At 39.6% G+C, this 24291-nt stretch overlaps 2 protein-coding genes and 1 long non-coding RNA gene across 6 annotated transcripts in view; 2 read left to right on the top strand and 1 right to left on the bottom strand.

Annotated features, from left to right (window-relative positions):
• The window catches only part of LOC115864463 (uncharacterized), a 91032-nt gene extending 76535 nt beyond the window's left edge, over positions 1-14497 (bottom strand). The window contains exon 1 of the long non-coding RNA XR_004043962.2: positions 14347-14497. This is a non-coding gene — a long non-coding RNA (uncharacterized lncRNA). The remainder of the gene's footprint in view (positions 1-14346) is intronic.
• On the top strand, positions 8387-9073 carry LOC115864462 (ribulose-phosphate 3-epimerase-like). 3 transcript variants are annotated; one of them, XM_060298807.1, is made up of 2 exons: positions 8387-8758; positions 8864-9073. In XM_060298807.1, the coding sequence occupies exons 1-2, from the start codon at positions 8387-8389 to the stop codon at positions 9071-9073; spliced, it is 582 nt and encodes a 193-aa protein (XP_060154790.1). The 3 variants fall into 3 exon arrangements, with proteins under 3 accessions (XP_060154790.1, XP_060154789.1, XP_030734030.1); XM_060298806.1 differs by having other exon boundaries at positions 8387-8863; positions 8951-9073; XM_030878170.2 differs by having other exon boundaries at positions 8387-9073.
• Positions 14498-14640: 143 nt separating the features above from the next.
• The window catches only part of TMEM184C (transmembrane protein 184C), a 31447-nt gene continuing 21796 nt past the window's right edge, over positions 14641-24291 (top strand). The window contains exons 1-3 of one of the 2 annotated variants that reach the window (XM_060299705.1): positions 14641-15360; positions 23651-23781; positions 23880-23916. In XM_060299705.1, the coding sequence (XP_060155688.1) occupies positions 15238-15360; positions 23651-23781; positions 23880-23916 (291 nt within the window). In that variant the 5' untranslated portion in view covers positions 14641-15237. The remainder of the gene's footprint in view (positions 15361-23650; positions 23782-23879; positions 23917-24291) is intronic. The other variant, XM_030878173.2, reaches the window with a different exon arrangement.

Raw genomic sequence — 24291 nt, 5'->3', positions numbered from 1 at the left:
CTTTACTTTTGAAACAGAACTGGGAGTCTTTACAACTGATACATTGTCTCCTGATTGGGTTATCACCCTGGCCTGGTAATAGCTGTTTGTTTTTTACCTTCTTTTGTTCCTTAAAATCTTTAACTCCAGAGACCTATTCTTCTGCAAGGGCAAGCATTGTGGCCAGGCTTAGATCACAAACTTATGTTAAGAAAGTTGTGTCTGGTTCTCTTCCCTTGGGGACCCCCTGCCCTATCTGCTTACAGGTTCCTATTGAGCAAAAGTTAAAAAAAAAAAAAAGGAAAAAGAAAAGTGATGAAAAAAGCTGCTAAGAGACAAATCGTAAGATTCCTAACTCTTTCTTGAAGAAAGTGTTGCCAGTTAAGACTAAAGAAATCTTTTTTATTAAATCAGCAGTAAACTGGATTATGTGGCCTCCACAATAGATATTATTATATATTACATATATGTAATACATAACATATAAATAAATAATATGAATGTTAGAAATATGAGTTCATATCAATAGGCTTCCATAATAAGAAAGTGTCTAGCTTTATAAACCGTCTTTGGGGATAAACAAAAACAACATCCTGCTAGATCTAAGAATTTGTAACTGTACACACACACACACACACACACATCTCCCAAGATTAAAATAATCTGATTAAGAAACTATAGTCCCCCCTTAAAGCTGAAATTCTTTAAGACTGTGAGTAAAGATGACAGTGATATAGCTGATGCAATATATGATGATAGCTCTTTATTAGAGATTTTAAGGATTAACTATAATTGGAAAGAAAACTAGACCACCAAGCCTCATTTTGGTATTATAGATTTTTGCATAAAATTTTAACTAGTCTTCAGTTGCAAATTTTGCTCTCACTCTGCTTGGCTTCACCTCTTTTCAGAAAATATATGTCGTGCAGTCTTGGGCTCCCTGAGGATAGCTAGTATGGTCAGTTCGGTGTTGCTGTAGACTTCAGATATGGATATTGTCAACCATTTGCTCTTTCCAAAGACAGGGCACTTATTTCAGGACACCTGTCCTGTTGTATCAGCTTTTAAAAATGCTGGTGACAGTGTAGCTGAAAATTCAAATGGTAAAAGGATTGGAAAGGGTCAGCATCTTTCCTTCTGCTGATTTTTAAAAACTGATTCTCGAGAAGAATGTTTCTGTGCAGCATGACCAGGCTGTGGCACCACTGATCCTATCATTTGCAAGCCCCTTCGTTATCAGCATAGATGGCCACACAGTTCATTCAACCCATAGTGATGAGAATCAAACATGAAGATGGCTGAAATAATTGGGTCAAATCTGCAGCAGGCCAATTCACTGGTCACATAAAAATGAGGGCATATTCAAAAATCATAATGGATCATTCCCTGCAGGTAAAAAAGGAGTGATGCTAGTGAAGTATCAGCTAATTTCAGAGGGACACTAGCAAGTAAAATGATGTAGATGATGTATTTATATGGGTGTGGAGTAAAAATAAACAATACTGTTTTTCATAGAAATGTAGGCAGATTTATGTCCCAAACATCAAATTTCCAGCTCATTTCCTCTCATAATAAAAATGTTAGTAATGGAAGCATTGGGGAGTCAGAATATTTTAAGCTATTATTTTGAATACTTTCTGCTATGTTATGCTGGGCTGGCTTTCTTTTTCACTCTGAATCCATCCTCTGCCCTTCTTTGCTGTATTCTGTGCCCCGGGAAGCTGATCTGCTTGGACTACAGCAAAAGGCTCCTTTGTCCTCTGGCTTCCAGTGGGTTTGGCCAATAGGGGACATGAACGCAAGATCAGGGAAGGGAAGAGAGCAAGGTCCAGCACTAATGGCTTCTGCTTCCCTTGGTGGGGTCATCCCTCCACAGACAGTCATAGCTCTTTTTTATGTTTTTTAATTTTTAGCAGGATTCCAATATTCTTACTTGAATTAACACTCCTAGGGTTGTTGCAAGTCTTTAGTTAATATCCAGAATGCTGAAAAGGTAATTTTGACAAGTTTTGCCAGCGTTTTCATTGCTTTTATGGAGGAGCAGGTTTGGGGTGGCCATTACTCTACCATTCAGAAGTTAACCTCCTTCTAAGACAGCATTTTTGAAATTCATTTAAGTTGTTTTAGTACTTTGTTCATTTTTTATTTCTACCTAGTATTCCATTATATGGATATATCACAATTTGTTTATGTATCTGCCAACATATGTTTGAGTTTCTTTGTGAATATGTGTCTTCTTTGTTCTTGGATAAAATCCTAATACTTGCTGGGTCATAGTTTTATAAGGAACTAATAAAACACTGTAAGTGATTTTAGAAGGAACAACTAGTTTTTCAAAGTAGTTGAATTCTTCTACACTCCATCAAATGATGTATTATGAGAGTTACAGTTGATTCACATCGTCATGGTCATATCTTTGTCAATCTTTTTTTTTAATTGAAGTATAGTTGATTTACAAAGTTAGTTTCAGGGGCTCAGCAAAGTGATTCAGTTAGATATATGTATCATGTATATATATATATATATGATATATATATATACAATACATATATGTACCATATATATCTCATAGCTCTTTTCAGATGACCCATTCCTTCCACACAGCCTCTCCATCATCGTGTTCCTCTTTGCTGTTACTTCACCATCCCAAGTGGTTTCCATGCTCCTTGACCAAACCTTTGTAAACAGTCCCTCTATTGAACACTCTTTTTTATTTCCCCCTTGGCCGCGCTGCAGCATTCAGGATCTTAGTTCCCCCACCAAGGATAGAATCCACGACCCCTGCAGTGGAGGCAAGGAGTCTTAACCACTGGACCACCAGGGAAGTCCCCTACTGAACACTCTTCAAATCGCCCAACTTGACCAACCATGAGTAACCTTGACTGAATCATATGATGGTAATCATTATTTAGAATTATTTGACAGTCTTAATTCAAAACAGTTGTGTGATAATAACAAAAGGTGTGGCTGTTTCCCTTTACCTTGTGCATAGCTTCCTTGATACACCTGAGACAAGATTCGTGGAATGTACCTTCAATATTATCTCAGACCTTCCTCAAGGGTATGTGGCCTTGCTTTTATTAAAATGTCTCTGGGTCTAAGAGCAGTCTTAGGGAGGGAAAGCAAGTAACTCTGTCAGGTTGACTCAAGTCAGGCTTCCATTCACCAAATGTGTAATTTTTGGTGATATAAATCACCTGGTTATCCAGTTTACTGGGAGCCAATCCCCATGGTAATTCTGTATACTATCTTTCTATCTTTTGTTCTGGAATATCTTTTCAAGGATATTCATATAGCAAGCAGCCTTGAGAGGTAGAGATAGCCTCTCCTTCTAGGGCAAAGAGCACATTTGTTTCCCGACTAGGATGATAAAGACAATGTCTCTCTCCAGGACAAAGGTTGACAGGTTTACTCTCAGGTCATTATAAAAGACAGCGTTTTCTAAGCTCAGAGTTGCTCGGCTGTGGTGCAAACTCCTTCCTACACAGCATACACCTGGGTCTCTCCACCTCGCCCCATAGGACTTGGGAGGCAAGAGGAATCAATGCAAACACGAAGCTCTTACTGCCTGCTGTGCTGTTAGTAGAAAAGTCTTTTGCCTCTGACTCAAATGTCTCATGTCTTGTCAGCATCCATGAAACTGTGGCAGGCTAACCTGTTAGCTTGCAAATACGGTACAAATCTCAGACCCTTCACAGATATTAACAGTCCAAGAACTCCTAGCTCAGTGGCCCACCATCCTGAAGCCATGTGTTTCTATGTCAGCCACTAACATTCTGGTCATTTGTTACGGTAGCAACAGAAAATACATCAGGCGGGAATTCTCTGGCGGTCCAGTGGTAAGGACTCCGCGCTCACTTCCAACGGCCCGGGTTCAATCCCTGGGTGGGGAACTTAGATCCCACAAGTCACAAGGCACAGCCAAAAAAGAAAAAGAAAAAAGAAAATACATTAGGCAAGGTATTTTTCTACTTAAGTCTTCCTTCCTGGGATCACTGATCACAAACCCAGGGTTCCTGAGAATAAGGAGAGTTAAAAAACTTAGTTCTGGGACACTTGCCTGATTCTTATATCCTGACTTAGAGACCCTCCTAGGGAGAGTGTCAAGGAGGAAGGGGAAAAACAAAGACACTGCTCACCTGTTTTCCTCTCCTTTCCCAAATGAGAAAATTGGGAAAGCACAAATCATACGATTCACACCCAAGGAGTTAAAAAAAAAAAGTCTAGTTCTGCATCTACAAAGTAAAGCCTGGTGGGCTCCAATCAGAGCTTTGCATGCACAGAATATCGCTCTACGGGGCGAGAGAGGAATCAATTCTCACTCCACCCCCAGATCTGACCCACATAAAACCAAGCAGGACATGTGCTCATGAGTTTACACAGGGCAACTGACAGCCTAAAACACATGAGAAAAGTAAGAGGTAAAACTCAAGCTCCATAGAGAGCTCTGCTCACATGTGAAAGAGAAAACTTCCTCCACACAGGGGCGAAATCCTCCCATGAATTCTCCTTACTTCATGTAAGTCAAGCCTTCTTTCTGTGGGGATCACCACAGCCTAGCATCTAAAGTACACTAAATGACACAGTGATTTTTGTTTAAATCCTAAAAGAATTTGTCTCAGTATAAAAATAATTTCCTTTCTCAGTGCACAGATCATCCTAACAGATAATGCACAGAATCTTCTTCCTAACCAGAAATACCTTCTCTCCCAAGTCTCCTGAATTATCTAGTTTTGAATCTGTTACAATTATTAAGGTTTTTCATATTCCTTTTAGCCTGTAAATTGATATGCCAGAAGTATCTTAAATCAGTCTGAAAATAAAATATCAATTAAAAAAAACTTCCTCATCAGAGTTACTGGAAAGTTCATCCACTGAGTAATAATTTATAGAAAAGGTGATTTATTATTTACTATGCGAGTCGCTTGCACCTTTCACAGGATCCTCTTCACTCGAATGACAAAGGATAACATACACTACTAAGAATTACAGGTGGCTTAATCACCTTTACTTTATCACCTTTCTTGTGAGGTAATTGGGGATCCTGACAGTCATTAATCCAGTAATGCCAATAACACACTTTTGAAGAGGAGGGCAAATGTTCTATTTAACTATTTCAGTAGTTTAAATAAAGAGCCTTTATTAAGAAAATCCAATATAAAAGTTAATGTACTGGGACTTCCCTGGTGGCGCAGTGGTTGGGAATACGCCTGCCAATGCAGGGGACACGGGTTCGGTCCCTGGTCCAGGAGGATCCCACATTCCGTGGAGCGGCTAAGCCCGTGCGCCACAACTACTGAGCCTGTGCTCTAGAGCCTGCGAGCCATAACTACTGAAGCCTGCGTGCTCTAGGGCCCGTGAGCCGCAACTACTGAAGCCTGTGCACCTAGAGCCCGTGCTCCGCAACAAGAGAAGCCACCGCAATGAGAAGCCCACGCACCGCAGTGAGGAGTGGCCCCCACTTGCTGCAACTGGAGAGGGCCTGCGCACAGCAACAAAGACGCAATGCAGCCAAAAAATAAATTAAATTAAATTAAAAAAAAAAGTTAATGTACTGAGGGAATAGACCCGAATCAAGAATGTGAAAATTAAATCTGTTAAGCAAAGAAAGCCATCAGAAGTTGTTAGGCAAAATAAATAAATAAAAAATAAATTGTTAGGCAAACCCTGGAATTGTGGGGAGTAGGATCTGAAAACAAGAAGCAAAGCCAAGGACAAAGGCTAGTCCAAGTCAGAAACGCAGGCATGAGACCCTAGGACTGCAATTCCCAAATTGTGTGCTGAGGGGCCACAGAGCACTGGAGTGGATTCAGAGGCCGCAGGGATTGGATAGTTTAAATTTTTCAGAGAAACACAGAAACATCTGTCAGACATTATATGAATGTCTACAATTAGGTTGTTTGGACTTAATTATTTACTAAATGGAACTATTAGAAATTTCTTTGGCCTAAGGACACCATGAAAAACTTACTGAGATTCTAAGGGTGCTGTGAAACAAAGTTGGGGAATCTCTGCCTTAGGGACAAGCTAAGGTTCAAAGGACATTGAGAGACTGCTCAGAGGAGAATCAGAGAAGCACATTAAAAGTGGAAATGACAGCATCTCCAGTTTCTACATAGTTAATATACATGGTGGGGCCTTTTCTTTCATGTGATCCTGGCTCTAAAGAAAAGAACTCTTGTGCCCTGTTATTCTGAATTTACTACAGGATCCCTGTATTAAAAAATCAGTGAATCTTGCTTTTAAATCAGTAAATCTTAATAACAAAAACAAAACCGAGATTTTCGATGTTGATTTTGGGATGGAACTAGAGTTCCCCAAATACTTAGTGTGGGAAAGTCTGCTGAAATTTAAATACATTCCTAGTGAAGAAATGAGGGAACTTGGGAATTCCCTGGTGGTCCAGTGGTTAGGACTCCGTGCTTTCACTGCTGAGGGCACAGGTTCCATCCCTAGTCAGGGAACTAAGATCCCACAAGGCACTTGGTGCGGCCAAAAATTTTTTAAAAAAAGAAAGAAAGAAAGAAAAAGAAATGAGGGAACTGTATACTGAGATTCATTTAGCAACTTTATAATAGCCCATTATAAAATTTTAAACATTTACTCTAAATTAGGGGTTGGCAGACTTTTTCTATAAAAGGCCTGATAGTAAATATTTTAAAATACTCTTTTAATTTTTTTTACAACTCTAAAAATGTAAAAGCCAAAAAGAAGTGAGTACATTTACATTGTCACCAACCAATCTCCAGATCTCTCCACGTCTTACAAAGCTGAAACTCTACCCCCGCTGAATTAACAATTCCCCATTTCCCCTGTACACCAGTGTATATAGCAGCATTGGACACCATTAGGGGACAGGAAGGAGAGTGCTCTGGTCAAGGTCAACAGCAATAGAGGAGGATCACATCCATACCTCCTTCTCCAGGTACATACAATTATGTTCATAGAAGCATTATCCACAATAAGCAAAAGGTGGAAACCAATGTTCACAGCAGCATTATTTGAAATAGGCAAAAGATGGAAACAACCCAACTGTCCATCGACAGATGAATGGATAAACAAAATGTGGTTTACACATTCAATGGAATACAATTCAGCCTTAAACAAGAAGGAAATCCTGATACATGCTACAACACGGATGAACCCTGAAAATATTATGCTAAGTGAAATAAGCCAGACAAATAAAGGACAAATATTCTATGCCTCCACTTATACAGAGTACCTAGAATAGGCAAATTCATAGAGACAGAAAGCAGAATAGTGGTTACCAGGGACTTGGGGGGAAAGGGTAATAGAGAGTTAGTGTTTAATGAGTAGAGTTTTCAGTTGGATGATGAAAAAGTTCCAGAGATGGAAAGTGGTAATAGTTGCACAACGATGTTAATGTACTTAATGCCACTGAATTTTAACCACTTAAAATAGTCAAAATGGTATATTTTCTGTTATGTGTATTTTACCACAATAAAAAAAGAAATGTAAAAACCGTTCTTAGCTCATGGGCCATACAGAAACAGACTGTGGACCACACCTGGGTTGCAGGCCATAGTTTGCTCTGAATCATCAGACCCAATAAACAAAATGACATAAAATAATTTTTTAAATTACAATTTATTTCTATTTTAACATGAACATGTTAGAGTTTCACATTTAATGTACTTATTACATTTACCAAAACTTATACATGCAACTACAGTATTTATCTACCAAAACATACTTGAGTCTCTTTAAGACAAGATAGATTGTACATAAAGACATCTAGACACATAGAGATATGGTGATACACCCAGGAATCTACAGCTTTATCTGTTACAGATGTAGAGAAGTATAGGAGAGGGAGAGATCAATAAACCATGGCATCTTCAACAAAGCTTAAAATGTAGCCTGAAGATGTGGTAGGTAAAGCTGAAACTTAATGGGTGAAAATACTCAAAGTTCAAATTTGAAAGTTTGATATTATAGCTTGTACCACTTTTATCTTCTTCCCCACTCATCTGGTGCATAGTAAACAATTTTCCTTCCATTTGGGCGTAGGAGAAAAGATTACACTTTACAAAGTTAAGCATAGTGTTTAAGATCTGCTAGGAGCTCTACCCTGCATTCTTGCAACATTTAAATCTAAAACTCACTTAACTCTTTGACTGGTTGACACAACCTCAGACTCTGAAGGCAACATATTCCTAAAGGAGAAAAGCTTGAGGCAATTTATCCAGACTTAAAGTCAGCTCTAAGCAAAAAAAAAGAAAAAAATCACTCTAAGCAGGAAGCTTCTTTCAGATTAGGTAAGACAGTATATACACACATAGACACAAGACACTGTTTCAGTTATCCATTCACTGGAACAAATGCATAACAAACAACCCTAAACTCAGTGAGGTAAAAAAAAACATTTTCAGAGAGAACTAGCACCATGGTGTCCGGCTGCAGGATTGGCCCGTCCATCCTCAACAGCGACCTGGCCAGTTTAGGGGCGGAGTGCCTTCGGATGCTGGACTCTGGGGCCGATTATCTGCACCTGGATGTAATGGACGGGCATTTTGTTCCCAACATCACCTTTGGTCACCCTGTGGTAGAAAGTCTCCGAAAGCAGCTAGGCCAGGACCCTTTCTTTGACAGGCACATGATGGTGTCCAGGCCGGAACAGTGGGTAAAACCAATGGCTGTAGCAGGAGCCGATCAATATACTTTTCATCTCGAGGCTACTGAGAATCCGGGGGCTTTGATCAAAGACATTCAGGAGAATGGAATGAACGTTGGCCTTGCTATCAAACCAGGAACTACAGTTGAGTATTTGGCACCATGGGCTAATCAGATAGACATGGCCTTGGTTATGACAGTGGAACCTGGATTTGAAGGGCAGAAATTCATGCAAGGTATGATGCCAAAGGTTCACTGGTTGAGGACCCAGTTCCCGTCTTTGGACATTGAGGTTGATGGTGGAGTAGGTCCTGACACCACCCATAAATGTGCAGAGGCAGGAGCTAACATGATTGTATCTGCCAGTGCCATTACGAGGAGTGAAGACCCCAGATCCGTGATCAACCTGTTAAGAAATGTTTGCTCAGAAGCTGCTCAGAAACGTTCTCTCGATCGATGAAACCACAAGGAGTCCAGTGTTTCTGCTTATGCGATCTCCTTTTTATTGGAAAACAAGAATATTGACTACCGAATCGTACCACAGTTGAGGCAGTGCTGCTTTTCCTAGCAATTATTCATTCCAGTGACTAAAATCCATTTTGCAGAATGTTCCAAGAGGTTAGAAATTGGTATGTATTATGTTTTCAGTGATGGAATTTAAAGATTAGTGTGGTAAAATACCATTTTTACTGGGAGACTTGATTTTTATAAAGAGTAAAAATATGGCTGTATCAAGGTTATGAACAGAAACGTGTCTTAATGCCTAAGGAAGGCATATTAGCTACTATGAAAAAATTTTTTTTCTGTATTTCTAAAAAGAGTTTTCTTTGCTTCTTGGCTTTTCTGAAAGCAGAGGAAGTCCTGTTTTTCTGGTTTCGTGTCATTTTTGACTTGTGTATTTGCGTGGTAACTAAGTTTGGATCTGGCAGGGATGGATGGCTCTTCTAGCTTCGAAAACATCTATTTTTTACTTTGCACCTTATATTTGATACATAAAAAAAAACAGTGTATTATGAAGTCCAGGGATTTTCAGGTGGTCTGTTGTAAAACGCAAGCACAAGTTTTATCAGGGTGTTTTCTTTGTTAACTTTGCTATAGCGGCAGGTTATTCAGTGGTTCTTCCCCCACCCCCTACCCACCCTCCACCAACCCCATTTCCCCTTTTTCTTAATCACGCCCACTGTTCTGAACGACATAAAATGTTTTCCTAGCTGTATGCTAAAAGGAAAGGAAGGCCTCTATTTGGAAGTAATATTAAGTTGAATCCTCTCTTCCCCTTTCTATTTGTTTGACCTTAGTAAACCAATCCAACCAACCTCTTTGAGCTGATTATTAACTGATTTATATATTGAATGTAATCATAACAACAGTGGGGGGTTGTGTTGAGGATTAAGAGATACTATTAATTATATACGTAAAGCTTCCACTACTATTCCTAGAATTGTAGGGTAGTAGAATTTGAGGATGCTCAATACAAAGTAGCTATCATTATATAAATGTATGCTTTGTAGATTATAAAGTATGTTGATGATATCTCATTAAACCCACAAATCAGTCCTATGAATGGTAAGACAGGTATGTTTGTCCCCATTTAAAAAATGAAGATACTAAATAAAGCTCAACAGGCTGGTACCATGGAAAGGAAGGATCCAGTAAAGAAAAAAAAAACACCATTTTCATTATGCTCATGGATATTTTTAACTTTATTTTTTTAGAGCAGTTTTACGCTCACAACAAAATCGACAGAAATGTACAAAGAATTCCCATATCCCCCCCACCCCCGAGAGCCACACACACACAGCCTCCCCCATTATCAGCATTATTCACCTTAACGGTACATTTTTCATCAAGGATGAATCTACACTGACACAGCATAATCACCCAAAGATCACAGCTAATCACCCAAAGTCCACAGTTTACCTTAGGGTTCACTCTTGGTTGCTGTACATTCTTGGGTTTGGACAAAATTATAATGACATACATTCATCATTATAATATCATATAGAATATTTTCACTGCCCTAAAAATCCTCTGTGCTCTGCCTATTCACCTTACCCCTCCCCCCATCTGGCAACCACTGATCTTTTTATTGTCTCCATAGTTTTGCCTTTTCCAGAACGTCATATAGTTGGAATCATACAGTATGTAGTCTCTCCAGATTGGCTTCTTTCACTTAGTAATATGAATTTAAGATTCCTCCATGTCCTTTCATTGCTTGATAGCTCAATTTTTTTTAGCTCTGAATAATACTCCATTGTTTGAATGTACCACTGTTTATTAAACTGTTTATTATCTAATCTTGGTTGCTTCCAAGTTTGGGAAATTATGAACAAAGGTGCTATAAACATCCATGTGCAGAAGATTTTTTTTGTGGACATAAGGTTTAAACTATCTTTGGGTAAACAATAAGAAGTGCGATTGTTGGATCCTATGGTAAGAGTGTGTTTCATTTTGTAAGAAACCATCAAACTGTCTTCCAAAGTAGCTATACCATTTCACATTCCCACCAGCAGTGTATGAGAGTTCAATCACTGGTGAAATCCTCAGCAGCATTTGGTGTTGTCAGCTTTCAATTTTGGCCATTCTAACAGGTATGTAGCAGTATGTCATAGTTATTTCAATTTGCATTTCCCTGATGACATATGATGTGGAGGATCTTTTCATATGCTTATTTGACATCTGGATATCTTCTTAGATGAGTTCTGTTAAGGTCTTTGGCCCCTTTTTTAATCATGTTTTGCTTCCTTGTTGTTGAGTTTTAAGAGTTCTTTGTATATTTTGGATACCAGTCCTTTAACAGATGTGTCTTTTCCAACTTTTTTCCTCAGTTTGTGTCTTTCTTCTAGTTCTCTTGAGCTCATTGATTCATCAGGTCAGGAATTAGGAGAAGGCAGAGCTAGAATGGCTTCCTCTGGTCCATAAGTCTAGCACCTCATCTTGGAAAACTCAAAATGCTGATGGGTGACTCAAATGGCTGGAAGCTAGAATCCGCTTCTTCACTCACATGACAGGCACCTGGGCTGGGCTAACTGGAGGGCTGGGCTCAGCTGTGACTGTCACTCAGCATACCTTCAAGGGCCCTCCTGATGTGTCTTGGGCTTTTCACAGCACACCAGCCTCAGACAGTTAGACTTCTTACACAATGGCTGAGAGTTCCAAAAGCAATTGTTCCAACAGATAAGGTGGAGTTGTATGGCCTTTTATGACCTAGCCGCTAAGGTCATATGGTGAGGATGATCACTTTCACTGTACTCTATTGGTCAAATCAGTCACACCCTTCCCAGATTTAAGGGGAAGGGGTACAGAGTATATATTTTTATGGGAAGAGTAAAGAAGTTGCAGCCACATTTTAAAACCATCACAGACATATTTCCATAGAGAGATACGGTAATAAATGCCAAGGGGTTAACAGTGCCCACCTCCCAGAATCCCTCAAAGCGAATTTTGTTAACCTATTATTTTAAGTCAGACTAATCCAAGCATATCCTCCATGGATGGCAAAATTTCACCTACCTATTTTCATGTGATTCAGTAATAAACAGAAACTTCATTTTATCTATGTAAATTGCATCAAGAATGACTAACAGCTTGCTTTTGACCCCAGTACCATCTGCTAGTTATAACCATTTCTTATTTTTCAAACACGATCAAGCTCAGATCCACTCTCAGACTTAGGCTAAGTCATATCCTAAGAAAGAATACAGAGAACACCTAGAGCAAGTAAAGCAAGTAGATCAGGATCATGCCAACATTATGGCTTCTGAAATCAGCGGCCAATCCTTGTCTCAGTGAGTACTAGACTTTAGGATTTCACGGACCAAGAACAATTTCAGGAATAAAACAAATGGGAGCAAATAAAGTTACCAACTTTTTATTTTCCAAAGTAAGAACATCTAAAAAACAACTACTCTGTAACTATCATCACATTAAAAAAAAAATAGAATGGACAATTTCAAAATAAAGCATAATCCTTTAGAATGAATAAGTTTGACCAAATAAAAACTCACTATGTATTTTTTTTTCTTATTTCTCTGCTCACCTGTAGAACCTTCATCATGAATGAACCCCAGTTCACACACTGGTGTGGGAAACCACCTGTGCATCTGACATTCTGGTCCCTTCGCTCCCTTGCTTTATTCTAATAGTCCTAGAACTTTAGCTTGCTCCTAGAAACTCAAACTAAAAACAGACAGGGACTTCCCTGTCAGCCCAGTGGTTAAGAATCGGCCTGCCAATGCAGGGGACATGGGTTCGAGCCCTGGTCCAGAAGAACCCACGTGCCGCGGAGCAACTAAGCCAGTGTGCCACAACTACCGAGCCCATGCACCACAACTACTGAAGCCCGCGCGCCTAGAGCCAGCACTCCTCAACAAGAGAAGCCACCCGTGAGAAGCCCGAGCACCACAATGAAGAGAAGCCCCCGCTCACCGCAACTAGAGAAAGCTCATGTGCAGCAACGAAGACCCAACGCAGCCAAAAATAAATAAATAAATAATTTTAAAAATAAATAAAGACAGACAAATAAGTAAATTATTATAACATGTGAGTGCCATAAGGTTACGGGTCGGGGGGAGGGGGACAGGGGATCAAGGAAGTTTTCACAAATTACGTGAAAAAGATTTGCCCATGAGAAAGAATGGGAAAGATTATTATAGATGGCAGTGACTGTGGCTGAAAGCACAGAGACAATCTATGTATGCAGTATATCCAAGGAAGACTATATTGTGTACCAAAAAAGTAAGTAGTGGATATACTTAGTTGTAGAGTAAGGGTTACTTTTCTCTTCTTTATTCTTCTATTTTTTGAAATTCAACAATGGAGTATGTGTTAATTTAATGATCAGGAAATTTTTTAAAATAACGACTTCAATTTTGTAGGTTAGTTTAGAAAGAACAAACAAAAGGCCTATTTCCCTTTAAGAAATCAGTTTGTATTAAAAGAGGCCAAATTTTAAAAAGGAGATGTTATCAAGCTCCAAACTTTGGCTAGGACCCTGGGGAAGACAACATTCCCTCAGTGCTTCTGTGAGAATCTTAGTCTGGGTGTATTCAATACTGCAAGCCTTCTTGTCCATATATGGTCATTAGTCAGAAATTCTCAGGTGGCAGGTACTGACAGGTCCAATGCTGGAGTCAGACATCAAGGTTAGAATCCCAGCTCTACCACTAACTAGCTCAATGAGCTTTGCAAACTACTTAACCACTTGAATCCGTTTTCTCACCTGTAACATGGAAAACTGCCTACCTTTGGGGATTTTTGTGTACATCAACTAATATAATGTAAGAAAAGCGCGTAGAAAAGGACAGATATAGGACGTATTTGTGTATCTAATTGAGAGGTACATATTTGTTTGCTCTATTGGTTTAGGAAGGCTTTAAGATCCCATTTGCCATTTGTTTGCTCTGGTTCAGCTAAAAGCTTTAAGCACATAAAACTTCTTTGTCAGTTGTAATGTCAACTCTCTGAAACTTAAACGTATGCGAGTTTTTAACAAGTTCCAAATGCAGTACTGCTTCTAAAATTAAGCTATCCCTAGAATGATCCTTCCGCACAATCCCGAAATAACTAAGTGGCTCTACCCCTAGATTCTGGCAACTGACACAAAACTAGGTGGACGTTTCCCTTTTTTTTTTTTCTGTCTTCTTAGTCCAGCTGACTCCCCTATCCACTCCCAGGGAGAATCGGAGATGTTCGTGCAGATAAAGGTTCAGCTCTAAGGTAATGGCCTCTTACCCAGGCTTTCTTAAAGCTGGAATATAGTCAGCAGAACAATGTAGCAGGAGTTCCTCATGTGTTCTCAAACGACCTATACAGCTTGCAGAATCCTCCTTGGCCACCCGGCCACCCGGCAGCAACGGCACAACTTCCACACACCTCGGCTTCATCCAACTTTGTACCCTTGGTATCCATCCCAACAGCCCCGCCCCGGAAAATGACCAATCAGAGAGTGGGAAGTGAGCCGGATGGGGAGGGCCTATCTTGGCGCTGTCCACGAATCACCAACCTCAGACAGCGGGGGCGGAAGCGGAAGCCCTGGTTTGGCCTTGGTTCCGCCTTGGGGGACTGGCCCGTGGGAACCAGTGAAGAAATCCTGTGGCTGGTGGGTTTAAGTTTTCATCTCTTATCTATCAGCGGAATCGGCCGAGCAGACGCCTGCGAGCGCGGAAGGGAGGGAACTTCACCGCCCAAGAAAAGAGTGAGCGGGCAGGCAGCCGCGGGGCAGAACCGAACTGATTTAAGGGTCTCTACAGGCCGGTCCGGCTTGGCGCCTCTCCCCTCGAGGCCATGCTGCAGGCGGAGCTCCGGGCGATTCCTAGGTGAGAGCAGCGGCTCTGCCGGGGATTCCACCGCGGAAGAACTGGGTAGTTGCAAGGTGGGGAAGAAAGAATGCTGACCGCACTGCTCCCCAGTAGTACCCTGAGCCGCCGCGTTTGTGGCAGCAGCAGCAGTAGCAGCAATAGAAAGCACAGCGTGGGCCGAGGAGGCGGTTCCAGCTGGTGAAGTCGCTCCACGGCTGTTTTTCCGTAGTATGCGAGTCGACAGAACAGCCAAAGAACAGAGACCCCAATACCATCTCCTTCGAGCTATTTTCCCTTGCTACTCGGAGCTGATTTATGCGGAAACATGCCTTGCACTTGTACCTGGAGGAACTGGAGACAGTGGATTCGACCTTTAGCGGTGGTCATTTATCTGGTGTCCATAGTGGTTGCGGTTCCCCTATGCGTGTGGGAATTACAGAAACTGGAGGTAAGAGGGTCCCGCACCATCCGCCTCTACCCTTTCTTCTACCGTCCTGCCCAGCTAAGGTAGCCTATTTTTATCCCGGATGCTCCAGACTTGATATCCTGAAAACCATGTCCTGTAATGAACCCGTGACATAACCTGTCTGGTTTCTGGTTGTTAACCGTTTTTCAAACCATGCTACTCGTGAAGGTAGGACCGAGAAAATAAAATATATTAAGATAGCTGCTTCGGAGAGCACTGTTTTGCAAACATTCATCAATATCCTGAAAGTAAGGTAACTTTACTTCTGAAATCTGATCTGTTTAAATATTAAGACTTAACTAGATCTAAAGACCAGGTGTTGAATTTTATTAGCATTTAACTAGCTTCCTGAATTAAAGGGTTCGAGTTGGTTTAACTTCGTTTTTACTTTAGAAATTAACTCTTAACAAAGGTTTTGAAAAAAGTCCCTTGTATATTTTTTGATGTCATATTCTTATTATGACATCAGTAAAGTACTATAAGCTGAAAGAACCCAAGGTAAATATTTAACTAAGTACTTTATAAAAATTGTAATGAGCTTTTAAGTTTGAAGTTCATAAAATCCAGGGAAGTATTTTTACTTAGAAACAACTATTTCACAAGAGTTATGACAAGACCATGGCTATTTTAGGCCTTTTGTGTGGGAACAATCTTTATGTAATTAAATGAAATGCATTTAATATATGTTTGTTTTCTGTATGTTCACTCAATTTTTTTTGGTTGACTTTTCTAAACTAGCATAGTCCATATAGTTATTCTTAATATTACTATAATATTACACTACATTAAGTATTTCTAGTTTGTTAGATATTTAGGTTACTTCCATAATTTGTCTACCAGAATTCATATATAGACATCTTAATACAAATAGGGATTTCTTACTTTGGAGTATTTCTTACTTTGAAATATAGGAACTATTTTAAAGATTAATACTATGTATAATAACCTAATTTAAGACTTCTCTTAGTTGTTGGTGTCAATGACAAAAAATTAAGAAAGAGATGGAAAATTTTATTCAAGCCAAACTGAGGATTATAGCCCGGGTGACAGTCTCTCAGAGAGCTCTGAGGACTGTTCTGAAGAGATAAAGGGGGAAACCAGTATATACGTGATTTTGGCAAAGGGGGTATGTGCAGTCAAGCGCACATCTCGGTAGAAGGTCACAGGTCATGAGGAACAGACATCTAAGTTAATGATTTTAGTGCTTTTCTAAGTATGGGAAGATGCAAGAATCCAGGTTCATAAAAATTTTCTCCTGAAAATATCTACCTGAAGACAAGTTTTCCCAGAGCACAGAGTGCCTCATCCTGATCTTGCCCCAACACACACCCCAGATTCCTTTCAGGGTGTATTATTCCTTTCAGGGTGTATAGCCTCAGTGGCTAGTGATTTGATTCTTGTAGAACTGGATGGTGGGCAGCAGTCTTTATTTTACAGTCCCTTCCTTTTTGGTCTTAATTTCAGCCAAAGTTTGGGAGACATTTCGACCAGTTTGTCCCGTGTGGCTAGGAATGCCAATTCCCAGGTCAGGTGAGGATTTTGTTGATAGGCCACTCAATGTGCTATTACTGGACGAGGCTCTGTTAACAATAACCAAAAGCCTCTGGGCCACCTATCTTACTGTTACTGTCCAGGAAACGGTTCCCTCTTCTTGTTGTTCCCTCTTCCCATATAGAAGAAGTTACACGATTACGGTTATGGATCTTATAGAACTATATATTTGGTCAGTTGTTTCAAGTGGCCTAATCATCATTAATTTTATCTGAGTCTCAGTCACACATTTGGTAATGCAAGAAACAATAATCTTGTAAAAGAGGCAGAAGACAAGTAATTTAGCTAGTAACATTAATAACGTCATAAATAAGTATTAAGCTACGAACTTCGTTAGGTATGGCCCGGTATCTCCCCAGGTCGTCTGACCAGTCTGTTCTGCACCAATCGCTGTCTTTAAGGGGAGTGATATATTGGCATTGCACATAAAGCTCACCAGAGATGTCTGCACTGACAAGGCTAGTGGTGGGTCACCGTGACACCTTTCAGAATTGAAAAAGGAATGTTATCTTCTAAGGAATTATGTGGCTGGTACCAGAAGGAGAAAAAGTGATCACTATGGTTGAGCAGGTATTTCTGCCATTGAGGAGGTCTGGTTAATGCATAATGCAGATGCGTGATGCATCTAGAGGGGAGGGAGGAGGCCAAAGGGCAGAGAAAAAGTTCTATGTGTGAATATTTCTTGTCTTGCCTTAAAATGTAAATTTTTATTTCATCACTGATGTCAACTGTACTTTTTCAGTACGGGCTTTTAAGGACAATTTTAATCTGCAATCTCGACTGCTAACATCCTGAGCCAGATTCTCATCGTGTATTCCCTGGACTATTCTGAACATACCAGCCAGAGTGTCCAGTTAAAACAGAAGTCACGTTATGTGTGTCCTCTGAAAGTTTTCCAGTCACTCCTAGTCCTGGATTAAAAGCCAGTATTCCTGACTATGGCATTGGAGCCCAACATGATCTGAGACCACCCCCACCTCACCGCCCTCTGACTCTCTCTCCTCAGTTCCTGGGTCTCCTCCACACTTGCTTTACTCAAATGCAGGGCGGGCTCCCTCCTTAGGGCCTTTGCATGTCATAATATGCCTTTCTCCAGACGGTATTCTCATTCCTTTGTGTCCTTCAGGTTTTTACTTCAATGTCACCCAGCTACCCAGTTTAAAAATCGCAAGCTTCACTTCCTCAACTCTTCATATCCTCTTCCCTTCTTTATAGTTTTTAGGACTCACCACCATCTAACAGGATACATTTTTTATCTTGTTTTCTCCTTCTTCTCAAATATTGGATACTTAATAAATTATTATTTGAGTCCCAGTGATAAATCAGGCTGGTATTCTGTATGGTTAGAGAGAGAAGCATGGCACCTGCTTTCATGGAACTTGGTGGTGGAGACAAACACAACCAGCAAAAACAAATCAATAAAATAAAATTATGTAAAATGCTTTGAGGAAACTAAAAAAGATCTAAAAAGCGAACAAGCAGGGCAACATTATTACACATCTTCAAAAGACAACTCTACCAGCCTATGGAAAATTGAAGTGGAAGAAGTTAGAAAGTTCTTTAAGGTAGTTCAGAGGTGGTGGGTGCCTGGGCTACGATGACTTATGGCCCAAGTCAGGATAGCAGAAACAGAGATGGAAAAGTGAATTTTAAGTATCATTGGAATTGAAGAAACAGGGCTTGACACTGGATTGGATTGGGGAAGAGAGGCACTGGGAGAAAGGGGGAAATCAAGAACCTCTCTGAGTTTTATGTCTTTAACAACAAGGTAAATGGTGATGCCAATTACCAAGATGGAAACTTGATAGATAAGGACAGGTTTGAAAGCATTTGAGTTCTGTTTGGGACACTTAGTTCAGGGTATATGAGAGACATTCCATTCACATGGGCACGTCAAATATGCTGTTGGAAATGCAAGTCTAGAGCTCAGAAATGTTTGAGCTGCAGATATAAATATGAGTTGTCAGAACAGAGATGGTGTTGAAAGCCATAAAAATGGATGAGATTATAAAGGGGAAGAAGAAGAAGAAAAAGCAGAGGATTTGGCACCAACATCTATAGGTCACAGGGAAGAATAGGAACTTTAAAAAGCAGCAGCAGCCAGTGGGGAAGTAGGATGCCAGGAGAGGGGTGTCGTGGAAGCCAGAACAGAAGGACAAAGTAGTGAACAGTCTGCTGTGGAGCCATCCATTGGAGGGTCATTTGTGATCCTCGTCATGGTTTCTATGGAGGTATCAGGTCCGAAACTAAAGGGAGTTGTTTGAAGAATAAATGTGGAGTGAATAAGTGGTATCAGAATATGAAGACAGGGACTTCCCTGGTGGCGCAGTGGTTAAGAATCCACCTGCCAATGCAGGGGTCACGGGTTCCAGCCCTGGTCCGGGAAGATCCCTCATGCCGCAGAGCAACTAAGCCCGTGCACCACAGCTAGTGAACCCACGTGCCACAACTCCTGAAGCCCACGCACCTAGAGCCCGTGCTCTGCAACAAGAGAAGCAGCCGCAATGAGAAGCCCACGCACTGCAACAAAGAGTACCCCCCGCTCGCCACAACTAGAGAAAGCCTGCGTGCAGCAACGGAGACCCAATGCAGCCAAAAATTAATTAATTAATTAATTTTAAAAATATGAAGACAAGTTTTTGTTCATTTTGTTTGTTTTGAGTATTTTTTGACTCAGGAGAATGAGTGGCACAGTAGATAGAAGTGTGGGTTAAGGGAGGGTCCCCCACCCCCACCCCACCCAACCATTGTGTTTTGTTGTTAAGGTGTTAGAGACACTAACCACAGCATGCCCCTAAGATAAGGCATAATTTTCTTTAATATTCTTAAAAGTCCTGAAGCATAGGAATTATCCCCGTTTTACAGATGTGAAAACTGAGACGGATAAGTGGCTAAAGTGACACTATGCTAAGTACTTAATATACAATCATTCTCATTATTCACTGGATGAGTTTATGTCTCTAAAATGCATAACACTGTGCCGAGCACATAATAGGTGGTCAGTAAGCCTGAATTATCACTATTGTTTTTAAAATATCATCACTATTGTTGCAGTGGGGCAACAGTTCTGTTCTCGTGGGATAGCATTTTCGGATAGCATTTTTATTGGGATTAGCTTCACAGCTGAACACCTAAAGCAAAGTTATAATGCATCTGATCGAGCACTAGAAAAAGTAATTGACATGTTTAGGGACAGTTTCGTATGAAAAATACTTGTCTTTTAAACATCAGAATCACAATGCTCACCCTGTTAGAAGTCAGTGGGAACTAAGGTTGTAGAAAACTGGAGGTTCGGCTAGCCCATCCCATGTCCATGGGGCATATACTCATGACTGGAGTGGCCAGGTGACCATCTGCACTACTTAAACCATCTCTCTCATTCTCTTACTTGGTTGAGCATGTTTAAGTGAGGTCATGTAAGTTAAATGCACACGTCAGGGACTTCCCTGGTGGTCCAGTGGTTAAGACTTTACCTTCCAATGCAGGGGGTGCAGGTTCGATCCCTGGTCGGGGAGCTAAGATCCCACAGGCCTCGGGGTCAAGAAAACAAAACATAAAACAGAAGCAATATTGTAACAAACTCAATAAAGACTTTAAAAATGGTCCACATCAAAAAAAATCTTTAAAAAAATAAAATAAAAAATAAATGCACACATGATGTCACGCTGCTCTGCATTCATTTCACCCTGCCCTGCTGGTCCTATGTTCCAAGTAGCTACTCTGTGGAAGTGCTCCCTTCTTGCCCTCAGGACAAGTGAGCCCAGAAAGCACTCTCCTGTTTCTCTTTAACTCTCTGCTCTGAAAGCCTTTGGCTGAGTGAGTTAACTCACTCCTGGAAGCTGGTCGTTAATGGTCTTTTTCTTTCCTCTCTACTTTCTTCAAGTTACCTTAGGAAAAAAAATCTACACTACTTATCTCTTCCTTGTTTTGTCAGCCCAAAAAAACCCTACTCATGGCTGATAAGTTTAACATTAATCGTATCCTTCTATCAGTGTGTCTCAAATGTGAATAATTTATTTAGAGATAAATGTAAATTAAAATAAATGTAATAATCATATGAATAATTTCTACAGATACCTAGAGTTGACCTATTATATATAATGTCACCTAAATATGTACACACGTAAAATAGGTTCAGTTCTTATGCACACAGCTTTTTAAATAGCTTAAAAGTCAAAACAGTTATAAGACCAGTGATTCAAATTAGTGGCATTAATGTGGACAGGTGATGTTTTTCTGAAACCGATTCATCACTTGCAATGTAAAACTGGTACTAACTCTATGATGCAAGATTTTTAAAATTTGGAATCACTATAGTGAAATGACTCAATTCTCCGGTCACTTTTTTTGTTTGTTTGTTTTGGTTTGGTTTTTTTAACGTCTTTATTGGAGTATAATTGCTTTACAATGGTGTGTTAGTTTCTGCTTTATAACAAAGTGAATCAGTTATACGTATACATATATCCCCATATCTCTTCCCTCTTGCGTCTCCCTCCCTCCCACCCTCCCTATCCTACCCTTCTAGGTGGTCACAAAGCACCTAGCTGATCTCCCTGTGCTATGCAGCTGCTTCCCACTAGCTATCTGTTTTACATTTGGTAGTGTATATATGTCCATGCCACTCTCTCACTTTGTCCCAGCTTACCCTTCCGCCTCCCCATGTCCTCAAGTCCATTCTCTAGTAGGTCTGCATCTTTATTCCTGTCTTGCCCCTAAGTTCTTCATGACCATTTTAATTTATTTATTTATTTTTTTAGATTCCATATATATGTGCATATGTGTTAGCATACAGTATTTGTTTTTCTCTTGCTGACTTACTTCACTCTGTATGACAGACTCTAGGTCCAACCACCTCATTACAAATAACTCAATTTTGTTTCTTTTTATGGCTGAGTAATATTCCATTGTATATATGTGCCACATCTTCTTTATCCAGTCACTTGTTTTATGATCATTTGAAAAAGAACTTTCTTTCTTATAGCACACGGAGGACACTTGACCATCATTAGTCACGAGCACATAATTTTTCTCTCAACTCTACCACCAAGTTCTACGAACTTTTGGCACTAAGGCAATCATAAAAACAAATGTGGGTATTAAAAGTACTTGGCACTACTGTTCTTAATGATCACCTTATAATGAAGATCTAGAATATATTATTATTAAGTCATCATTAAAATGAGTACTGAATTTTAAATGAAACTGAGCCAAGGAAAAATGTCTGGAAAATTATTGTTCAGACGTTCTTTTCAGAATCTTCACCTCTGCGTATTTGCTTTTGACTTGCTGCTTTGATTAATCTCCAGCATTCAGCAAGACTTTTATTTGCTTTTCAAGTTTTCCATACAGTTGAATATAGAAATTCATTGTTGTAAAAATACGTTTGTTCTCTATACTTTGTTTTCTACTTCTTTAATCTTTGACCCTTTATGAAAAAAAATCTTGTTTAAAACAGCAAAAACTACAAGTTGTGGACTTAAGTTCCTTTTCCATTAACTGTTCAAACTCCTCAAGTACTAAAAATAAATGCCCACCTTTTTTGCTTTAAAAAGTTAGCATTTGCTGGTTTTTTTTTTAATTAAAAGGATTCACATTCTTCAAGGCAGGAGTACAAGTTAGCATAAAATTCATTCCCGAGGGCTCCTCAGATAGAACAGAGTTTCAGCTAAATTTGTTTTTACCAGAAAGCGAGTGGATTACTTCAACTCTATGTTAGGATGAGGTAATTCAAAGTATATTTTTAGAAATTGAGATTTTAGAAGTTAAAATGTTGATCAGATATTGACCTAAGAAAGAAATTAGGGACTTCCCTGGTGACGCAGTGGTTAAGAATCTGCCTGCCAATGCAGGGGACACGGGTTCGAGCCCTGGTCCGGGAAGATCCCACATGCTGCAGAGCAACTAAGCCCGTGTGCCACAACTACTGAGCCTGCGCTCTAGAGCCTGTGAGCCACAACTACCGAGCCAGCGCACCACATCTGAAGCCCACGTGCCTGGAGCCCGTGCTCCACAACGAAGAGTAGCCCTTGCTCTCGGCAACTAGAGAAAGCCTGCACGCAGCAACGAAGACCCAACTCAGCCAAAAAAAAAAAAAAAAGAAAGATCTTTTGAAAATGTAGTGTCCTGAGTTGATAATGTTGTATATAAGAGGGGCAGCCTCTATTAGCAAGGGTCCCTTGGACAGGAGTTGTGGCAGTGCTTAGCAAATGGGAGGGTCAAAAGACATGATGCATGTAAAGAACTCAGCAAAGTTATCAGGCAAATAGTCAGCAATCAGTAACTGTTTTACTAACATGTTGGGTAACAGTAAAACTTGCAGAAAACATTGATTTGCAGATTTTTATCCAGACATAAAAGCAGAGGAATAAACCAGAAGAAGATTTTTAGATTTGACTTGCAGAAAATTTTAAAACTTTTGTACATCCTCAATCATAATAATCAAATATAAAGGCAAATAACAAGTTAGGGGGAAATGACATGATGTTAATATTCTTAATGCATACAGTGCTGTTACAAAAGGCCACATGAGGAAAAATCCACCCCCTCCTTCCACAAAAGCATAAATGGGCTGTTTATTGAAGAAGTAATAAAAATAGCCGCTAGTCATTTGGAAAATATTGAGCCTCGATAATAATCAAATAAATAAAAAGTTTTAAATACAAATATTTTATTTAGTTTCAATATCAGAGAACTTATACTAACATATTCTTTGCTGATTAAGGTTGGAATACACACCAAGGCTTGGTTTATTGCTGGAATCTTTTTGCTGTTGACTATACCTATCTCGCTTTGGGTGATATTGCAGCATTTAGTGCATTATACACAACCTGAACTACAGAAACCAATAATAAGGTAAATCTTTATATGTTTTGATTCTACTAGTGTTGTGTTGGCTTATCTCATAAATATGATGTAAACTGTTTTAAATTTATGTTTTGCTTTCCAAATAGGATTCTTTGGATGGTACCCATATACAGTTTAGATAGTGTAAGTATGCTTCATTTTATCTCATTAACTAAGAACTTGTTTGATGATGCTAACTGTAATTAAGGTAATAAAAGGAATATTATTTGGCAATAAGGAGTTAGGTTAATACGTGAAAAGTTTCACTTGTTTTTAATATTAATAGAGAAGATAAAGTATAATCATAGAAAAGGCAGATGTTTTAAAATTTAAGATTAAAAATTTAAGATTAGTAGCTCTTAGTCCTTTAATGAATGTAATACTTAAATAATTATTTATTATAATATTTATTTGGACCAAAACAGAAATCTTCCCCAGTGGATTCTAATACATGCAGTTGTTACAGATAACTGCTTTAATTTGATTAAATATAAAGAAAATATCTTTAACATCATTTTC

The sequence above is a fragment of the Globicephala melas genome, chromosome 5 (assembly GCF_963455315.2).
Source record: "Globicephala melas chromosome 5, mGloMel1.2, whole genome shotgun sequence".
NCBI classification, from domain to species: Eukaryota; Metazoa; Chordata; class Mammalia; order Artiodactyla; family Delphinidae; genus Globicephala; species Globicephala melas.
Note: the sequence above shows the minus strand (reverse complement) of the source record. Positions and strands in the feature narration are given on the sequence as shown.